This window comes from Phascolarctos cinereus, unplaced genomic scaffold (genome assembly GCF_003287225.1).
Source record: "Phascolarctos cinereus isolate Bilbo 61053 unplaced genomic scaffold, phaCin_HiC Scaffold_1;HRSCAF=81, whole genome shotgun sequence".
In the NCBI taxonomy this organism is placed as follows: Eukaryota; Metazoa; Chordata; class Mammalia; order Diprotodontia; family Phascolarctidae; genus Phascolarctos; species Phascolarctos cinereus.
Window position 1 is genome coordinate 176,081,111 of NW_027555514.1, and position 20,115 is coordinate 176,101,225.

Below are 20,115 nucleotides of genomic sequence, written 5' to 3' on the forward strand. Positions count from 1 at the left end.
ATAACAGTTCTTCCAGGTGGATTACTGAGGTCTGCCACCTCAAAAATAAAAGCAATTTTCCAATACTGCTCTTGAAAATATAGAGAGTCATGGTGGTGGATTATGTGTGTTAGTCCTTGAATGCTGCCCACATCCTATTTATGCAATGTATACACATCAGTCTTCATTCCTGAGTTTCTTTCTCAGTTGATTCTTTTATTTTCCAGGCATTAGAGACTGATCAAAGTTGAATGTCTTTGGCATCACCCTTGCTTAATGGAACTGGAGGATTTTGTTCCTCTTTAATGCTTTCCAGCCCACTGGCCATTTTCTTCCTTTCCAGAAGTAGCTAGGTACCTTATTGGTAGAGTGCTGGTCCTGGAGTGAGGAAGATTTGAGTTCAAATTTTACTTCACATACTTATTAGCTGTGTGACCCTGGGCAAATCACTTAACTTCTACCTGCCTCAGTTTCCTCAACTATAAAATGGGAAATAATAATAGCATCAATCTCCTAGGGTTGTTGTGAGGATTAAATGAGACAATATTTGCAAAACTCTTAGCACAGTGCCTGACACATAGTAGGTAGGGCCTTGATAAATTCATGTTTCCTTCACTTCTTCCCTCCTTCCTTCTTTCTTTCCCATCTCCCTCCCCTTTTTCTTCCTTCCTTCCTATGTATCTGCCTATCTAACCTATCTATCTATCTATCTATCTATCTCTCCTCTAATGAGCTCCCCATAATGCAGCACCCCATGTCCACATTCTGGTTTCTAGGACCTGATGGGATTCACCACTTATTTAACTACTGCTCACAACCAACTTTTCTATCAACGTAGGCATTTAAACTGGTAAAACAGGAAAAACAGACCTGTAAGCCCACTCTTTTGGCACTTAATGCCACTACGTCAGCATAAGGAAGCAACCTAGGAAAGAACAAAAGGCTATTAGCAACTTGACTCCTGGTTGAGCTCTGATGTCCTAGGACGTGGACGGCTTGTATCAAAGCACTGGATCCAAGATTTTGGAAGGGAACTATAGCTAAGAAACTTTCTGCAGCAATTGCATCCTAGCATGGAAAACAGAAAGCCTTCTATTTAATGGTGTGAAATGTCAGACCCAGCAGCCTGCTGGCTCCCTGGCCATTTTCCTCTCTCTTTGGTTGAAATCTCACTCCTCTCATTTCTTTCATGAGCCTTTGTATCCAGAAGCATTTCAAATGTTTCCTTCCAATAAGAGTCTGCTATGTTCCCCATAGGTTTGTTTGGGATATAGATCCCAAGGAGAACATGGCTCCTCCGTATGTAGAAGATCATGACATGAAGAATGTTATGGTATAGTGGGTGAAGTTGGGACCTCTAATCAAAAGGCCTCAGTTCAAATTTCCTCTGTGAAACCTAACTCTGTGACTGATCAAATCCCTTCGCTGCTCACCTTCAAAATGCTCATTTGCACAATGGAGAGAACACTTACACAACCTTCCTGGTTATGAGGAAAGCACTTTGTAAACCATGGCATGCTAATAAGTGGATACTGTTATTATAATGAAGAAATGATGACAATCAGCTATTGCTGAGTCCAATCACACATAGATTATCTCTAAAACTTAATTTTTTCTTCATCCTACACCTCTAGCGACAAAGCTTGCCTCCAGTGACTACTCACAACATGATTGATGATTCCACTGATCCCATCCTCAGTACCATCCGGCGGATTGGACTTTTCAACAGCCGGACAGACAGAGTCAAGGTAGAGCTAATTGTTCTGATTCACATTTTAGAAAATTAAATTCCCATTTATAGATCTTTACTACAGGACATAGATGAGAAGCTAAGGTTGTAACAGTATAACCTCATTTTATCAGATTGTTTGAAGAATGGGATGTTTGTAAACTGAATTTAAAATTTTCACTTGTTAAAACCTTTGTTTATTAATGTACTGTTCTGCTTCTCATGAGGTAGTAGAATATAATAAACATTATTAATTCTTTTATTGCAGAACTTAAAGTGTTTTAAAGATCAGAATTCTGAAAAGTTCTCATTCTATGATAAAAGTCAAGTACAAGAGATTGCATTAAATCTGGACAAACCCTCTGGCATATCCTCTAAAGATTGTTTTACTAAGTAAATCCTCATAGCATGCTTTACTATCATTTTGTTTTCTTTTTTGGACTGGGGCCTATGACTTCATTTGCAAACAAACTACTAGACTAGACTAGATTAGACATCAAGATACTCAGATTCATATCTTGGCTTGGCCACTAACTAGGTACATGACTTTGGACAAGTCATTTAATACCTTCGGAGTTCAATTTTCCAATATTAAAAATTAAGATAGAGAAATAGATGATCCTTAAGGTCTCTTTCACTACTCTTTGATTCTATGATCTAAGATCTATCCCTGAAAGACTCGATATATTATTATTTTTTTTTTTCTATTTGTGCTGTCCTTTTGTTTTGCTGGAAGACCAGGACTGGCTTTGTATGTGGGTGGTTCTAGTTTTCCCATATTGGTAGATGGAATATGAGCTTTCCCCAACTAGATATTCAGTGGTCAGTTTGTTTTTCCAATTAACAAGCATTTATTAAGCACCTTCAACATTCCAGGAACTATGGTAGGCACTAGAAACACAAAAAAGAAGATGAAAAAGTTATTAGTCTCAAGGACCAGCATTTTATCAGGAGAGACAATTTTTACACTTCAGGTTGACAATTAAATTTCAATCACAGTGTCATACTAAAAAGCTGATAACTCTACAATAGTCAGTCAGTCAGTCAGTCAATAAGCATTGATTAAGCACCTCCTATACACCAGGCATAGTGCTAAGTGCTGGGGATACAAATATGATAAAGTTGGAAATAATCAAAATAATCAATACAAGGAAGCTATATGGTTTATTAATTTGGAACCCAGCATAATGCCATAAACATAATAGATGTTTAGAGTCTGCTGAATTAAATGGAATACTTTTTAAAAGTTCACAAATAGCCCTGTCTGAACCTTAGTAAAAGTTTCTGTTGGTTCTTATTTTATGTCAATCAATTTGCGCTGATAATGATCTAGAGCCCTATTGGGAGCAAATTCCAATTAATTTAGTCTTTTACACCTTCTATAAAAATGAATACTACTGAATTAAGATAATCTATAATAAGTATTTATTAAAGGACTATTATGTCCTAGGCACTGTTTGGTGCTGGAGATACAAAGACAAAAATGAAACAGCACTTGCCCTCAAGGAGTGTATGTTCTAACAAAGGAGACGACATGTACATATAATGTGAATATGTACAAAATATATGCAATATGAACATAATGCTAAATGGATTAGGATCATGTACAAGATGGCCCTTAAGCTGAGTTTTAAAGAAAACAAAGCATTCTAAAAGGCCCAGGTGAGGAGGGAGTGCATTGAAATGGAATGCCACATATAAGGAACAGCTGGAAGGCCAGATTGGCAGAATTACTGAAGACAAGAAGGGAAATAGTAAATAACAAGGCTAAAAAGATAAGAGGAAGCCTTGCTGTAAAAAAAAACCAAAACAAAACAAAACATACACACATACACACAAAAAATCCCTCCAAAAGTTAAAGAAAGAATTTTAGATACTGTATTTGATCATAAAGGCAATGAGATAGATACCTTTAAGCTTTGTTTTCCTCCTTTCCTTTTTTTCTCATGTGAGTTTTGCTTAACTAGGTGATTTTACATCCAGAATTCCTTTCCTCAACCAGTCCATTATTACCTATGGATTATGAAGAGTTCGTCAGAGGCTGTCATCTTGGAGTATTTCCATCATACTATGAACCCTGGGGTTATACTCCAGGTTAGTATCATGTATAAAGATTGTGTGTGTGTGTGTGTGTGTGTGTGTGTGTGTATACACTTGTGCATGTGTGTGTGTGTGCACGTACCTGCATATGCAAGTGGGTGTGTGTTGAGAGCATATACCGTCAGATGAGTTAGATGTCAGTTGACTTTCCTTAACTACTTTTTTCCCCATTCTTACCTATCTTTAAAATCTCTGTTGCAAAGGATGACTTACAGTCAATGTCCCATTGTTCGTAGTAATGGATAAGAATAGAAATGCATAAAATAATAAATACAGTTATCCCTTCCACATTGTGGAGTACATGCATATGGTGCCCTGAGATCTGGAAAATCCATGTAAAATTTTTTTCCCTTCCCTTCATACAAGAGAAGAAGTCTGAATTATTATGGTATTAAAAGATAAAACATGTTGATATTATATAATACTATACACATATTTTATGCATTTCTGAGTTTTTTAACTTTTTCTCTGTTGTCTGCTGGCCTTCATGTGTCATCTGCAGTTTCCTCAAAACTCCTCCCAAAAAACATTTAGTTTCTTATATCAACCCACTATACATAGGAAACCGTGATGGTGAAAGTCATGCTGTGGAAGGGATAACTATATTACCTAATCTAATCTAATCTAATCTTATATATATATATATATATATATATATTACATAACAGGACACTGAAGATGAATATATGCTGGCCAGTAGAAATTCTCAGTTTCCATAAACACACACCCCCCCAACTTTAGAAATGTATACACATGCTTCCTCATAAATTCATATTTTGTTCTGGTCCTTACCTCTGGGATAGACCTGTCTTTTTCCCTCTGCCCTCAATTCCATGTCAGTCCTGTTCTCTTGTCTAAACCCACAAACAAACTGAAAGTTGACTTTAAGTCCAATGCAATTAAAAAATAGTAAAGCAATTCTAGAAAACCATGATAAAAGCAATGTATCATTTTGTGCATTTCTATTCTCATCCATTACTATGAACAATGGGACATTGACTATAAATAATAATAATAATAATAACTCACATTTATATAGTGCTTTAAGATTTACAGAGTACTTTACATGCATTACCTTTTAATCCTCACAACAATGCCCCCAAAGTAAAAACTTTAATTATTACCTTTAAGATGAAGGAACAGGCAGAGAGAAATACAGGGTCACAAAGCTATTAAGAGTCTGAGGCAGGATTTCAACCTAGGAATTCCTTAATCTAAGTGTATCCCCCTTATCCATTGTTATACCTAGCTTCCTCTATATTAGGGCGTCTTAGCTTTTTTTGTGGATCATGCATCCCTTTTGCAGTCTAGAGAAGCCTTTGGACCCCTTTTCAAAATAATGTTTTTAAAAACATAAAGTAAAACACATAGGATTACTAAGGAAACCAATTATATTGAAATACAGCTCAAAATGTTTTTTTTTTAAAGTTTATGGATCACAGGTTGAGAACCCTTTTTCTACATGCAGATATATGCACACATCCTTTTCAGCCTCTCGGTATTCTCATCTAAAAAAAAAAGATAGTGATTAAAAAAAAATAGTAAACAATTTTTTACGTTGCTCCTTAAAATCACTTCCAGAGTATATACTTTTAAGGGTAACATAGCAGCACGACACCACACTTTTCTACAGTTTATTCTCAGTGCCATTACCTCATTGGTTTTTCATGGACCCCCACCACTAATACCTTTTCACCAAGATGGATCAGTTTTTAGCTGGATCTGTGATGCCTAATTGAAAGACAAAAAATTTACTTTCATATCTAAAGCAAAGAAAATATTGACTTTTTTGTCTGACAGTTAACAAGAAATGTACCTTTTTACTTGTTTAGAAATAATTTCATTTATTTTAAAGGAAGAAGTTTCAGAAAAAATAATCAGTTTCAAAATCAATGGCAAAAGAACTATTGTGTCTTTATGATACAATAATCCTTGTGAAATTATTAATTCTAGACCTATCTAAGGCAAATTAGGGTAGCTAGATGGCACTGCTGAGATCCGAGAGATTTCAACCCCTCAAGGACCCGAGTATAGGATGAAGTCGTCTGAAATAAATTCACAGACTCAAGCATTTTTTGAGTCAAGGTGGCAAAGATTAATTGTTACAATACACAGTGGGAAGAGGTCCTTAAGGAATTCTGTTATGGTGGGCAGACCTCCTTAGGGAACTTGCAACCTAACAGGAATGGTGCTAAAACTTATAGAGGAAAAGTGGTGAGTTATGTGGCAAGTAGGGGGAAAGAGAGGGTTCCTAAAGGGTATGTCTATTATGTCTGTAACAAGATAGTTTTGGGAGCTGACATCTATAGCTTGACCTCTAGGTTATATACAGTAACTGTGGGCATCAGTACTTGATAGTTCTGTTGATACAAGATAGTACAAGGGAAATTCGACAGAGGTCAGCTTGTTCTTGTAACAGGTAGAGATAGTCTACCACACTGGGCCCGCTCACGAGTCACTGCCAGAGACAGGGTCTTTGGGCTGGAGAGAAACTGTCAGGGATAGTGTTTCTGAAGTTAGGGAGAAATATGATCTTAGAAGTGGGGTCCGAGTACAAGCACCCCAGCACCCCATCAGTACAGTGGATAGAGTGCCAGGCCTGGAGTCAGGAAGACTCATTTTCCTGAATTCAAATCTGGCTTCAGACACTTACTAGCTGTGTGACCCTGAGCAAGTCACTTAACCCACTTTGCTCCAGTTTCCTCATCTGTAAAATGAGCTGGGAATGGAAATGGCAAACCTCTCTAGTACCTTTGCCAAGAAAAGTCCAATGAAGAATCAGACGTGACTGAAATGACTAAACAATAACAACACAATGACCCAGATAAAGGGAAGGCAGAGGTTGGAGGACTATGGATCATAGGTTTGACTACAACAATGAAGAACTTTAAAAATCTTCAGAAACTCAATTGTAGTAAAAAGTGAATACTAGTGTCCAAAGAAGTATAAAATACAGAGTGAAAGGCCCTTCTGGATTTTTGCAATAGAAAGAGTAAACTATTGGCCTATATAAATGGACGCAGAATATAATCTCACTGTTTAGGTTTCTTCTAAGAATCAAGTTAACCAGCATTTAAAAAACCCCAAAAACTCTAGGTTCTTCAGGGACAAATGAGGAGAGAAGAGAGTAAAGAGGATTACTGATAGGTAGGACACAATAGCCTATTCAATTGACTTTCTGTCTCCAAAAGAAGGTAGAGTGCTATTCACATCAATTAGTTAGTTAAGCTTCAATGAGTTTAGTTTCATTTTTGAATAGTTCATATTGGCCATGATACTCACTATTGAATACTCCACATAAATCTCTTAAAGAAGTTTGTAATACCTTAATTCCCCTTTAATTTATGTTAACATATCTGCTAATGTATTCTGCTTTTTCGTTTATCATAGTATCCCTAATATATCTCAAGATCAACCACTGAATATGAAGGAAAAATGTAACTGACCAGAAGCTATCCTTTAAATAATATATTCTTATGGCCTGAGCGTATGAATGTGGACATATATTTAAACAATTTTATTATCATGTATTTTGCACATGTAGGCTGTCTTAGCCTTATTCTGTGTTATGCTTAGGAATATATAATAAAAACAAAAGCCTGATTTTAATGACTGTATCATTTAATATTTTGTAGACCATGTATGTATATATGTATATGTGTTGGTATGTATATGTATATATATATATGTACATTTACACACACACATACATCTATACTGAGAGAAAACATAAAGAGCTAAGTGTTTTTAGTTTAGAGGTAATAGAAAGGTAACCTTTTTCCTCTCTCACTTAATTCTACCCCCAAATTAAACAGTATATTGTCATTTGCCCTCTGGCTAATTCCTGGAGCTTTACAGTATTTCTACTATACATAATTAATAAATGGTATTGAATTGTATTGATCACATTTTTTTCTTTTACAAGGTAGCTATATGTTTCAAAATCCCTAATGTATTGATAACTGTGCTGTGTAATCTCTCCCAGGAAAGTCAGAAACATTAATTAACTAATCTTAGTACCTAAAACTCAACCACCTACACTCTTTTTTAAAAAAATCTGAATGGAAGTACATTTTCCTGAAAACCTAAGACCCTAAGAAATTTAAATTCTTATAAGCCAGGGAACCATTATGACCCCTGCCTTACTTGAAATGTATATTTTCTATGAGCCTATCACACGAATAGTTCCTAAATTCTTAAGACTTCAAGACATACCTCCAACTAGTACAAAAAAAATTGTTCAACAACTCTGTTTGGTTGTTGAGTTGTGTCAGTCCTGTCCAATTTTCTGTGACCCCATCTGAGGTTTTCTTGGCAAAGATACTGGAGTTGTTTGCCATTTCCTTCTCCAGCTCATTTTACAGGTGAGAAACTAAGGCAAACAGGGTTTAGTGACTTGCCAGGGTCACACAGCTAATAAATGTCTGTGATCAAATTTGAACTCAGTTCTTCTTGACTCTAGGGCTGGCTCTTTACACTGCACTACCTAGTTGCCTTAATTTTGTTTTGCTGTCATACAAATAAATGAAGATCTGTTTCAGAGATAGTATATAAATTGCATTGTGCTGCACTGATTTTCTATCTAAATATAATTAACCAAGATCAAAGAAAAAATGCCATCTTACATTTTACCAAACTTAACAGCTTCACTCTATTCTTTATACTACTATTCTATATATTCTGGGCTCAACTGAAATTCAGAATTACCAAACAAGCTGAGGCTTTCTACAATCTGCTTCGATGGTAAAGATGAAAATTGTTTCATTGCTTTGGGTTAAAACTTTGATTTCTATGAAAATACGAATTTTATTTTTCAGAGATAGGGTAACACTTTAAGTCTTATGAATATTTTACAGTTTAAGTGCAAAAAACATTAAACTTTTTTTCTGGCTTTGAATTGAGAGAAAAGGGAAAAAATTTGAGTCCATTGGTGCCTATGGAGTGGGAAAGGGTGGCAGCAAGGGACAGAAACAGGGAATGTTAAACATATATTTTGCCTACTTCACAAATTTAGGATAAGGGCTCTATATGGTATAAGTAAGCAAATATATTCTAGGTGAAGGAAAATGTCAACCACCTTTCCTACCTGGACCAGAAATTTTTTGTCACTAGAATAGATGGAAACTATGGCCTATTTTCTCCACAAGATAATTGTGTTCTGAGTATAAAGTAGAATCTTTCTCCCTGCCTATTGACAGCTGAATGCACTGTGATGGGCATTCCTAGTGTGACAACAAACCTCTCTGGCTTTGGTTGTTTCATGCAAGAACACATAACTGACCCAGCTGCTTACGGTAAGATTTTTATCATTCACCTAAACCTGGAACAAGATGGATTAAATGTATGTACACACATACATATATGTGATGAGATTATCTATCTATCTATCTATCTATCTATCTATCTATCTATCTATCTATCTATCTATCTGTCTGTCTGTCTTTCCATCCACTTATCCATATATTCATATCTATCATCTATCTATGCATCTCCATCATCTCTCTCAATCTCTCTGTCTCTTTCTTTGTCTCTTTCTGTCTCTGTCTCTCTCTGCCTATCTCTCCACATATGCATATACACAGTCCATAAGGCTGGTCTGGTTTGTCTTATATCTGATTCTATAGAACTAACAATGTATTTAATTAATATTTATTTTCTTGGTTTCAATGAAAGTTAGATTCAGATCTGTGGCTATAGATAAGATAAGGTTATAAACCTTAATGATAGGTCCCAATATCCCAAACAGGTCATTATCACTAGGATAGGCAGAGCAATGTAGTACAAAGATTATTAAATTTGGAGCCAGAGGATATGGTTTGGAATCAGGTGCTGCAACTTCTTGTCTCTGTAAGCTTCAGGGAAACAATGAGCCTTCCTGGGACTTAGTCTTCTCAGTAAAAAGGAGAAGACTAGATGATCTCTGAGGTACCTTCTAGCTCGAAATCCTATGGTCCTTTGGTTCATGTATCAGTTCCTTTGCTTTCTGTGTATCTATTTTGCCCTCTACTGTCCAGGATAAGTATTACAATAACCAAAATGTGGGGGTGAGTAAATTGATAAGCATGTACTATTTCTACCTAAAAAAACCCCCAAAACCAAAACTGACTTTACCCATGATTTGGCCTTTAAATAGATTTCCTATGAGGCTTGTAGACCTTTTCTTTTTCTTTTTTCTTTTTCCCCAGGAGGGAGTCTCTAAGGCAGAGATTCTTAACCTTTTGTGTATCATGGGACCTTTCAGTAGATTAGTGAAGCCTATGACATGCCGCCTTTTCTTAGAGTAGTGTTTTTAAATGTATAAAATAGAATACATGAGATTGCCAAGGAAACCATTTATATTAAAATATTAATCAAAACATTTTTGAACCCAAGTTCATGGACTCCAAATTAAGAACTCCTGCTCTAAAGAATAATCTAAACAAGACCAGTTTACCTTCTTGTTAGCTCACATTAAATTGGGTTACCAGTATTACTCTATTATGATCATCTATGTATTATTCAAATGTGTTTATCCATCAAATGGGCACCCCACCAACAGGGAAATAGACCTTAATGACAACTGTACAATTATGCAGCTTTGGTTACATGTTTCTCTTAACATCAGAAGATGCTGTGAGATGAGGTACAAGAATTGTATTAACTCACCACCAGTAGAAATACTCTTGGTATGATATCATGTCAAAATGATTTTTTAAAAAAAAGAATAAAAGCAATGTATGCAAAAACAAAAGCAAAACAAAACAAACAAAAACCAGGCCACATCTAAATGACCTAGAAATAAAGCTAGAAAATGACATTCAGGTCTGACCATAAAAAGCCATGTGTATGGCTTTTTCCTTTAACATTTTCTGACTGTAATACTATTGTCACACATATTCTGTCCAACTAGTGTGGTATTCCAAGACTCCCACCCTTTACTTTTAACCAAGTGTAGCTAGTTAGAAGGAGGTCACACAGAAAGTAAAGGATCATGGGGAAAGGGGTAGGTTATAGGCAAGGAGGAAAACAGGTGGTAATCTAAGGGAAGAAGGAAAGAAGAGAATAATATAAAAGGACATAAGGGGAAGAAGGAAAAAGGACAGTAGGAAGGAAAGCAGAAAGAAAACTTCTGTCACAAAAATATGAAATTTTACGAGTGTTTTGGCCTCTATGCCCTTCAGGTATTTACATTGTTGATAGAAGGTTCTGCTCACCAGATGAGTCCTGTAATCAGCTGACTCAGTTTCTCTATGGATTCTGCAAACAGTCTCGTCGCCAGAGAATTATCCAGAGGAACAGAACTGAAAGACTCTCTGACCTGCTGGACTGGAAATACTTAGGCAGGGTAAGTGAACATTAGAGTTTGACCTAGATTTAGGCTGTCAGGGCCTTTCCCTAGGCACAGAAATGGTGCAGGGACAGCCTCCTGACCAACCCACTCTCTCACCTGGTCCCTAAGTTACCACCTGTCAGAGTCCTAAGTTCTACCTCCATGTTAGGCCACACTGTCCCCATTGTGCCACCTTGTCAGGTGACCTGTGCCTCATGAGATGTCAAGAATGAACGTGGGAGGGTCAGCTAGGTGGCAGAGTGGATATAGCATCGGCCCTGGAGTCAGGAGGACCTGAGTTCAAATCTAACCTCAGACACATAACACTCACTAGCTGTGTGACTGTAGGCAAGTCCCTCATCCCCAATTACCTCACTAAAAAAAATGAACCTGGGATCAGCGTGGGTCTGTTAGGAATCTGCACTGACGGTGGCGAAGGAGGCAAATGCTGGCTGCCATCCTTACTGCACAGCTAACCCTGTCATAATTTTCCTTAGTTCACATCCTTCTCTGCCCTTCCTTTCCACTGGAATCCTCCTTTATTGTTAATAAACTCACCTTCACTCTAGATTTCTTCTTTTCACATTCATTCTGTCTTTCTCTGAAACCTAGCTTTTCCCTGAAGACTAACTATTACTTGGCACCCTCTCTAAGGATTCTGCTCCATTTCTCAGATGTCCTGACACATAGGTTCCCAAGAGTGAGTTTGGGTACTCCTTCTTCTCCATTGCCACTTTCAGTCTCTTCCTTTGTCAGCATAACTAAGCAGACACTTCATTTCTTTTAAAACTCACTCCATTCTGCCCAGATCTTTGTTGCTGTCATTTCTGGACCTCCAGGTGTCAGTAAGTCTCTCTCCTCCCAATTAAATTCAGTACTTGGCTCATAGTATTTTTTTCTACTCTGACCCCTGCTCACTGCCTTCTTTTGAACACTCTGGCATCTTAATTCCTCAACTCTCATGACCTCTCTCTTTGGTCTACCTGAACAATGCATAAAAGTGGTCAAAACTTAGGTCAGTGGTTTCCAAATTTTATATAACAATGCCTCATTTGTCCAGATGCATGGGGTCTTTTTTTTTTTCTTTTGGAATTCATTTGTGGCTTTCTCAATGTTCCTTCTGAGTTTGAATTATTTGGTATATTTCTCTCTTAAAAATAAAGTTGGACTTTTTTTGGTAAATATTCATTCTTTAAGTATTCATTTTTCTTGGAATAATATTGAATGTAGTAGTTTTTTGATAATTTTTCTTTAAGCCCTTCCTAATTTTTTTGGTAATTTTCCAGTCATTTTTTTTAAAATTTGACAATTTTTCTTTTAGACTCAGGTAGCAATACAGAATCATTGAAGTTTTTTGAATGGGATCAGAGGTGACCTGGTCAGATTTGTCTTTTAAAAATATCAATGTTAGGGGCAGGTAGGTGACACGGTGGATAGAGCACCGACCCTGAAGTCAGGAGGACCAGAATTCAAATTCGGCCTTAGACCAAACACTTGACACTTATCCCTGGGCAAGTCACTTAACCTCAATTGCCTAAAAAAAAAAATCAATGTGATAGCTGTTTGCAGAATGGATTAGAGAGGTTGGAGATTGGGGAGAGGGAGATCAATGAGGATTGTAATTACAATAGTCCACATGAGAGGTGATGGGGACCTGAACTAGGATAGAGGCTGTGTTAGTATAAAGGAAGGAATAGATTAGAACACAAATTAGATATTGAAGAGTAAATATAAATATAAATAGACTTGGCAACTGATTACATATGAGGTTTGAGGGAGAACAAAGTGTTAGGGATGATGCTTAAGATTCCAACCTGGACAACTTTAAGTATGGTGGTGTCATCGACAGAAACAGGAAATTTTTAGAGGAGATAGGTTTAAACAGAAACATAAAATGTTATGTTTTGAACGTGTTGAAATGAGATGCTTACATGTCATTCAGGTGAAGATGTCCAGTAAGTAGCATAACAGGTTTCTCAGTACAAGTCAATAGTGTAACACAGCCATCAAAGCTTAACGCAATCTCACATTAAGGAAAGCATCTTTTCCAGGAATAAGTAGCTGATGGTCACACTATACTCTACCCTAGTCAGTCTGTAACTGGGGTATCACATACAGTTCTGGATGTTTCAATTTAGGAAAGACAATGATAAACAAGAGAGCATTTAAAGAAGGGCAACCAAGATGGTGGAAAGCCTTTAGTCTATACCATGTTAAAAGAATTGGGGATGTTTATCCTAGAGAAAAGAAGATGGGGAAATTGTGATAGCTTCCTTCAAGTATCCCTTTACGGAGAAAACAGAAGCAAAATAAGAGTTGAGTAGTTCTACCTTCACATCTCACTTATTTTGCTCTATCCTGAGTAGTTGCCCTGTCCCTTTTGGGATCTTTCTCTGGCCTCCAACATAACCTTAAAAAATTCCTTTTTGCTATCTTTAGCATACACTGCCAGTTTTAGCTCTTTGTGGGCACTTTGGTAACCCTGCCATTACACTTACAGAGGACGATACTACTCTTTGTCGGTCTTTTTCTGTCACCTGCCTTTGCTTCTATCTTCCAAAAAGGCTTTTTAAAATTTTGAGCTGATAAATGAGATCCCTACTGAGCCACATCAGTCTTCAGTACCCTGAGAGCAGGGACTCTTTAATTTTTCTTTTTGCAGCCCCAGCAGCTGGCATAGCATTTAATAAATGCTTGTTGATTGATTGATTTAAATAGCTCCCCCTTTTTGCTCTTAGAGTGACTTCTGCAGAAATTTAGGACATTGGATCTTTCCTTTTTCTGAACACTTTGAAAATGGCTTTCCCAACATTTGAAACGCATACTAGACTAATCTTTTTATCATGATAAGACTTAGTAGACACTCTCTTCCAAGGTTCCTTTCACTTGTAACTTCTCTCCATTTGGCATTGAACTGGTCAAAATCAGGTCGAGGATAGCAGTTCCTCTCATTTTTTTCTTCTGTATTTTGTAACTTGTGCACATGCCTTGACTTCTATCTGTTTGATTTATCTTTCTCTGAGCCTTGGGTGAAGACTGGCAAAGTTGATTTATGATGATCTTGGAATACACAGGAGGGAGATCGTCCATTGTCCCTCCCTGGGAGTTTAAGGGAACACATAGCTGCAATAAAGAGAAAGCCACACGATAGGATAGAGGGTCACAAGATCTATCTATTGGCATACAGGTTGGGCTGCTGCTTTTTCTTTCCTCTAACTTTGGAAACAAAACTTTTGCATTGGGACTACAGGGCTTTCATAAGTAGACCAGATTGTGATCTACCAATCACTATATTGGTTAGTGAATGAGACTGTCAGAGATAAGCTCTGTGAAGGTTATGGCCTTGGAGCAGGGGGGGAAAGGAGTTACTATGATAAGAGAAGATCTTGAACACTGAAATTCCCAGAAATTAAGTTCAATTGGGATGGAGGGCTGAGAAGAAAGACTGTTCCTAGACATACAAATACATACCCTTTTCTTTATTCCTTTACAAGATATATGTGATTCAGAAATTTCTCCAATCACTCCTAAAAATCTGGTAGGATAAATGGGACAAGGTTTATTAGATAGCCACAGATGAATGGTTCCATGAAGGAGAATGTGATCTATTTCCTTTTCTTTTTTCATTAAATAAATTCTATGATTACGATATGATAAATAAATCTAAGTCTGGCAGATGTGGATGGAGGTGTGAACCAACAGAAATGAGTCCAGGAATGAGATAAGAGCTATAGACATTATTTTAGACCATGGTTCTCAACTTGGGGTATGTATACTACCAGGGGGTATGAGAAGTTTTTCAAGGAGTATGAAGAATTAGGGTAAATAACTATGTCATACTATTAAAACTAATTAATCCCTTCTATTTCTTATGTGTATATGCATGGTAAATGCTAGAATTTCTTTCCTTTTATGTTAAATGGAGGTACAGGAAAGTTGACTGAAAACCAAGAAGTAAGAGGGTTGAAAAAGTTATGAAATTCCTAGTATGGAGCATAGATTACATGGTTTTACATTTTGAATGATACACTACTTCATCCAATAACTAAATTCTGAAACTGGCCAGTACTACTGCTTGATGCCATGGAGGAGGCTGGCTAAGCAGGGTAATAACTTAGGCTTTTATGAAGACTGATGTGCCAGAAAGACTGACAAAAGCTTGGACTCTTGGCCCAGGAAGAGAGCCATCTGGTGGGCAACTCAGATCTTGCATTTTTTTTTTAGATAGAACGGAGTGATACTGCCTTTGCTGGTTTAAGGAAGGCAGCAACTGAGCAAATTTGTACTGTTTGCAGTGCCACAAGTATCATAGGTGTGAGAGAAGAATGAAATGTTTATTTAGAAAATGTTTCAAAACTCAGAAACCTATGAAGAAAGTATAAAATTACATATTTTTAAAAAACATGTAAAATTGTTTTTCTACTATAGTACTATATGCATGCCAGACACCTGACACTAAGCAGAGCTTTTCCAGATAAATTTCATGCTGAATCTGCACCACCAACGGTAAGAAAAAATTTTATATGTATATAATTTATTACATATTGTTAAAATTATTTATATATAATATTTATATATTTATTTATATATACTTTTACATACATGTAAACTTCTTTTTCACAGGAAACTCTATTAGTAGCATTTAGTTACTGACGAAATCAATACACAACATTTTTCCACATTCAAATCAAAGCAGATAGGAAAAGAATGAATATTAAGACGGACGACTATGTGGGCAAGAAAATGGAACTGGATGGAATCAAGGGTAGGAGTAGAGTATTTGGCCTTGGTAAGGCGAAAGGATGCTCCTTTATAAGAGACTAGAATAAAGGAGGAGAGAATGCTGATTAATGTCCCTCACCTAGTACATTTTCTCTGAACAAGCTGGGGAAAACCTTGTGTTTGAAACCTCCAGTATGTCTGCTCCAGGTAGAGAAGAACTAAAATGTTACCTGTGATTGGTCTCTGGTAGGAATAGACAGGGCAGGACTGGTTGAAGGTAAATTTGCTGGGAATCAGAACAAGTCCATCATTGGAATCTAGGGGCCAATGTAGCTGAAGGCTGGTTAGCTCCCTCCCCTCTACAATAAATAGTCCAAGACAAGTCCAAAGGATTTGTGATGAAAAAAAAATGCTGTCTACTTCCAGAGAGAGAACCGAAGAATTCTGGGTGCAAATTAAAGTATATTTTTCTTGTTTTCTTTATTTTTCTAGCTTTTTTGAGACATGGCTAATGAGGAAATATGTACTGCATGATTTCACATATATGAATGATATTGTATTGCTTGCCTTCTCCGTGGGCCAGGAAGAGGGAGGGAGAGAATTTGGAATTCAAATATTTTTTAAAAGAATGTTAAAAATAAATAATTTTAAAAGAAAAAAAAAGAAAAAATTAGCAAAAAGTTCCATTTTTATAAAATCTCAGGTTCTAAATGTGCAAAACATAAAAATTTCATGAACAGATTAATGCACACATAAAGGACTCACATCTGAGCCCATATAGAATCAAGAAATTTCCCCCCAGTTGGCATCTCTTTCCAGGAGGCTTGGACAGTGGTTGTGGCTTACATTACTGTTTTGGGTGGGGCTCCAGCCAGGGGAAGATCCTAGGCTTGCTCCAAGTGCTCCAAGACCCCTTTATCTGGGCCCACACCTAGTTATTTCTCTCCACTTCTTATCACCTCCCACCTGCCACTGTTCCCCCTCCTTTTTGCTTCCTCCTGCTCTGTTCTCAGCCTTGCTGCTAGGCTTTACATATTGCAAAACTCAATCTGACTGCCGCAGCTCACCTTGGGGCATTTGCTGATGCCTGTAGTTGTACAACTGTGCAGCAGATGGCATACATTTCTTTCCTCAAGGGACTAACTCTGTAGCCCTTGGTGGGTATAACATGACTCAGCCTCACTTGCTGTGTTTATGGCTCAATAACAGATTTCAGGGTCAGAGTGACAGAGCTTTGAAATTTCTATTGTACAGTAGGCTCCATAGTCCAGTTCTTTCATACCATTTAAAAACATTTCCCCAGACAAGCAGCACATAGTATTTGAATATGGAAGCATGTTTCCCATTAAATTCCATTATAATAGGGGATATATTCCCAAAGAAAGCCGAAGTGGGGATCAGAGGGCAGACTTTGACCCCAACATTAAAAAAAATTACTCTGCCACCTCAAATTTTTTTGGAAGAAGGGAGGAAAATAATAATCACTTAAAAGATTCCAAAAATTCATTTAAAGAATTATTTTTGCTTTTATCAGTATAGTCTGTATGTACTTAGTTGTCTGGGGTGAGCTAGTTGGAAGCTAGAGTGCTGGGCCTGGAATCAGGAAAACTCATTTCCTGAGTTAAAATCTGACTGCAAACATTTACTAGCTGTGTGTGACCCTGGGCAAGTCACTTGACACTGATTGCCACAGTTTCTTCATCTGTAAAATGAACTAGAGAAGGAAATGGCAAACTACTCTAGTGTCTTCACCAAAAAAAAAATACCCCAAGGGGCAGCTAGATGGCACAGTGGATAGAGCACTAGCCTTGGATTCAGGAGGACCTGAGTTCAAATTTGTCCTCAGACACATAACATTTAATAGTTGTGTGACCCTGGGCAAGTCACTTAACCACATTGCCTAGCCAAAAAACAAAAACAAAAACAAAACAAAACCCTCCTACCCAAATCTGGGGTCACAAAGAATCAGACACAATTGAAATGACTGAATAACAACTTTGTTTTCTCACAAAACTTCATTAAGAAGCTATTCAAAAAGGCAAATAATCTCCATTTTGATTGGATGCTTATTTAAAAGACCTAGATATATTAAAAATGAAACCACAGTAACCCTTATTTCAATAAAAATAATTACTGAACCTGGGGGATTTAATGTTTAAGCATCCATGGTAGGTATACCCCATTCTTCAGCACAGCCACAACTGATGTAACAGGTGTTTCTCCACCCTACCCCCCACTTACTCCAAAGGCAAAGGGGGCAGGGGAAGTGGAAGGACAGTTCTTTTTAAAAAGGGTTAAACAGAGATACTTTTGCCAAAAGAGGTAAGTGGATTCAGGCCATCCCTAGTTTTGCCTTCTAATTTTAAAAGGTATTGTTGTCACCTGCAGGTCTGCCAACCTCCTATGTACAAAATTTTCCTGACCTAATAACTAACACATTACAAAGAGGATCTATCAGCAGAAGAAAATTTGAAGTGATCAACAGAAGTTCATAGATTTAGAGCAGGAAGGGATCTTAGAGGCTGTCTAATCCAATCCTCTCCTTTTACAGATGAACTTATTTGGTTTTATTTAGGTTAAGTAGGCAACTGAGCTGATATTTGAAGATAGGTTCTCCAACTCTAAATCTAGAACTCTTTCTACTGTACTAGTCACTGGGCCTTTTAAGTTGTTGATTACTCTATTGATCAGCTGCTAAAGTCAGAACAAACTGCAGATCAATGGTACCTGGGCAGACAATGCAAAATATATTGGCATATGCTTTACTAAATCTGCGTATGGGAGAATTCTACTAAGTAGACTTTTGCTAAGTGAAATACAGCCCAATTTTTTGTGTAATTAAGAGTAACCAGTCATTATAATGTTTGTTTCTGGCAGACAAAAGGTTTTAAATTTCCAAGGCCTTCATCAGTGCCACCATCACCTACAAGCTCTCAGCATTCCAGTCCTCCTAATAGTGATGTAGAAGATGAGGATGAGAGATATGATGAAGACGAAGAAGCTGAAAAGGACCGGATGAATATTAAGTCTCCCTTTTCCCTGGGTCAAATCCCTCATGAAAAGAAAAAGCAACATGGTGAACACAAGAATTGAGTTTCTGTACTATTGCCTTCTCGTGGATATTTACCCTCTGTAAAACAGTAACTTCAGAACACAGTCATTAGGGATTACTACATATTAAGGAACCTAAGCTAACATAAGGAAAAAATTCTTTATAGAAATAAAATAAACTTTAGAGAAAGTGTCTTTTCTTCTTGTAATTGGTGATAATGGAAAACTAGTCACTACTGAAAAAGTCAGAAGAGATAAAAAAAAAATGAGGCAATTTATTTCTACCATCTTCAGAATGAAACCCAGTAAGTAAAATCATTGTTTTATTTATTTGGATTTCATTTATTTAGGTATTTCCCCTAATTTCTCTACCCAAATATGATTAGCTAGTAAACTAAAAAAATTGGAAAAGAAAACATTCCATCAGGAAAGGCTGACAATATTAAAATATACTTTTTTTTACATTAAGAAATTTTCTTTTAATTTTTTTTTATTTTTGGGAAAAATAACCAAGTGTCATCTATAATGTGCTAAATATAAAGACACAGTGATTGCCTTCCTGACAGCTCAAAGCATTTTTTTCCCAAAGAATTCAGACTCTAGTAGTGCATGCACCAACACTTATGGTTTGAAAATAGCCAGTTGAGTGAACCAATCAGTGAGCATTTATTGTACCTACTAGATGCCAGGTACTGGGTTAGACACTGGGGACATAAATACAAAAATGTTGTTCTCAAGGAACTTGGACTCTTCTTAGGGTATATATGAAGGTTGTCATTCCCTACATAAGAAAAGACTCTCTCTTTTTAGCTGGTATGACTCAGAGGCTCATAATCTACAAGGAAATAGCCATCTTTGGTCCTGAAGAATTAATTTTCAGGGGGGCAGCTAGGCAGCAGAATGGATGGTAAAGCTGGAGAGTGGAAGTCTGGAGAGTGAAACAGAAAATGGGATGGTAATACCTGGGAGTGTGGAAGACATAACAGTAAGATAAATGGCAAAGCCATGGGCACATTCCTTTGCCCACCACGAACCTCATTGTTGAAGAGGTGAAGTCTCCTTCAGTGTGTGCTTTATCATCTGTCAGACAGATTTATGATAGAGTGCCCCCCTCACCCTGCTGCCATCATTGGTTCTTCCTTGTGTTCCATCATTCCCACAGCCCCAGGCTGGGATGGAGACAGGATAGAACTGTGGCTGTCACCACTATGGTCATTGCCATGGC

At 37.1% G+C, this 20,115-nt stretch overlaps 1 protein-coding gene across 1 annotated transcript in view; it reads left to right on the forward strand.

The window, feature by feature from the left end:
• The window catches only part of GYS2 (glycogen synthase 2), a 61,491-nt gene extending 42,408 nt beyond the window's left edge, over positions 1-19,083 (forward strand). The window contains exons 11-16 of the mRNA XM_020994427.2: positions 1,614-1,727; positions 3,676-3,802; positions 9,007-9,102; positions 10,969-11,132; positions 15,546-15,623; positions 18,717-19,083. Coding sequence (XP_020850086.1) covers positions 1,614-1,727; positions 3,676-3,802; positions 9,007-9,102; positions 10,969-11,132; positions 15,546-15,623; positions 18,717-18,932 — 795 coding nt within the window. The 3' untranslated portion in view covers positions 18,933-19,083. The remainder of the gene's footprint in view (positions 1-1,613; positions 1,728-3,675; positions 3,803-9,006; positions 9,103-10,968; positions 11,133-15,545; positions 15,624-18,716) is intronic.
• Positions 19,084-20,115: the final 1,032 nt, after the last annotated feature.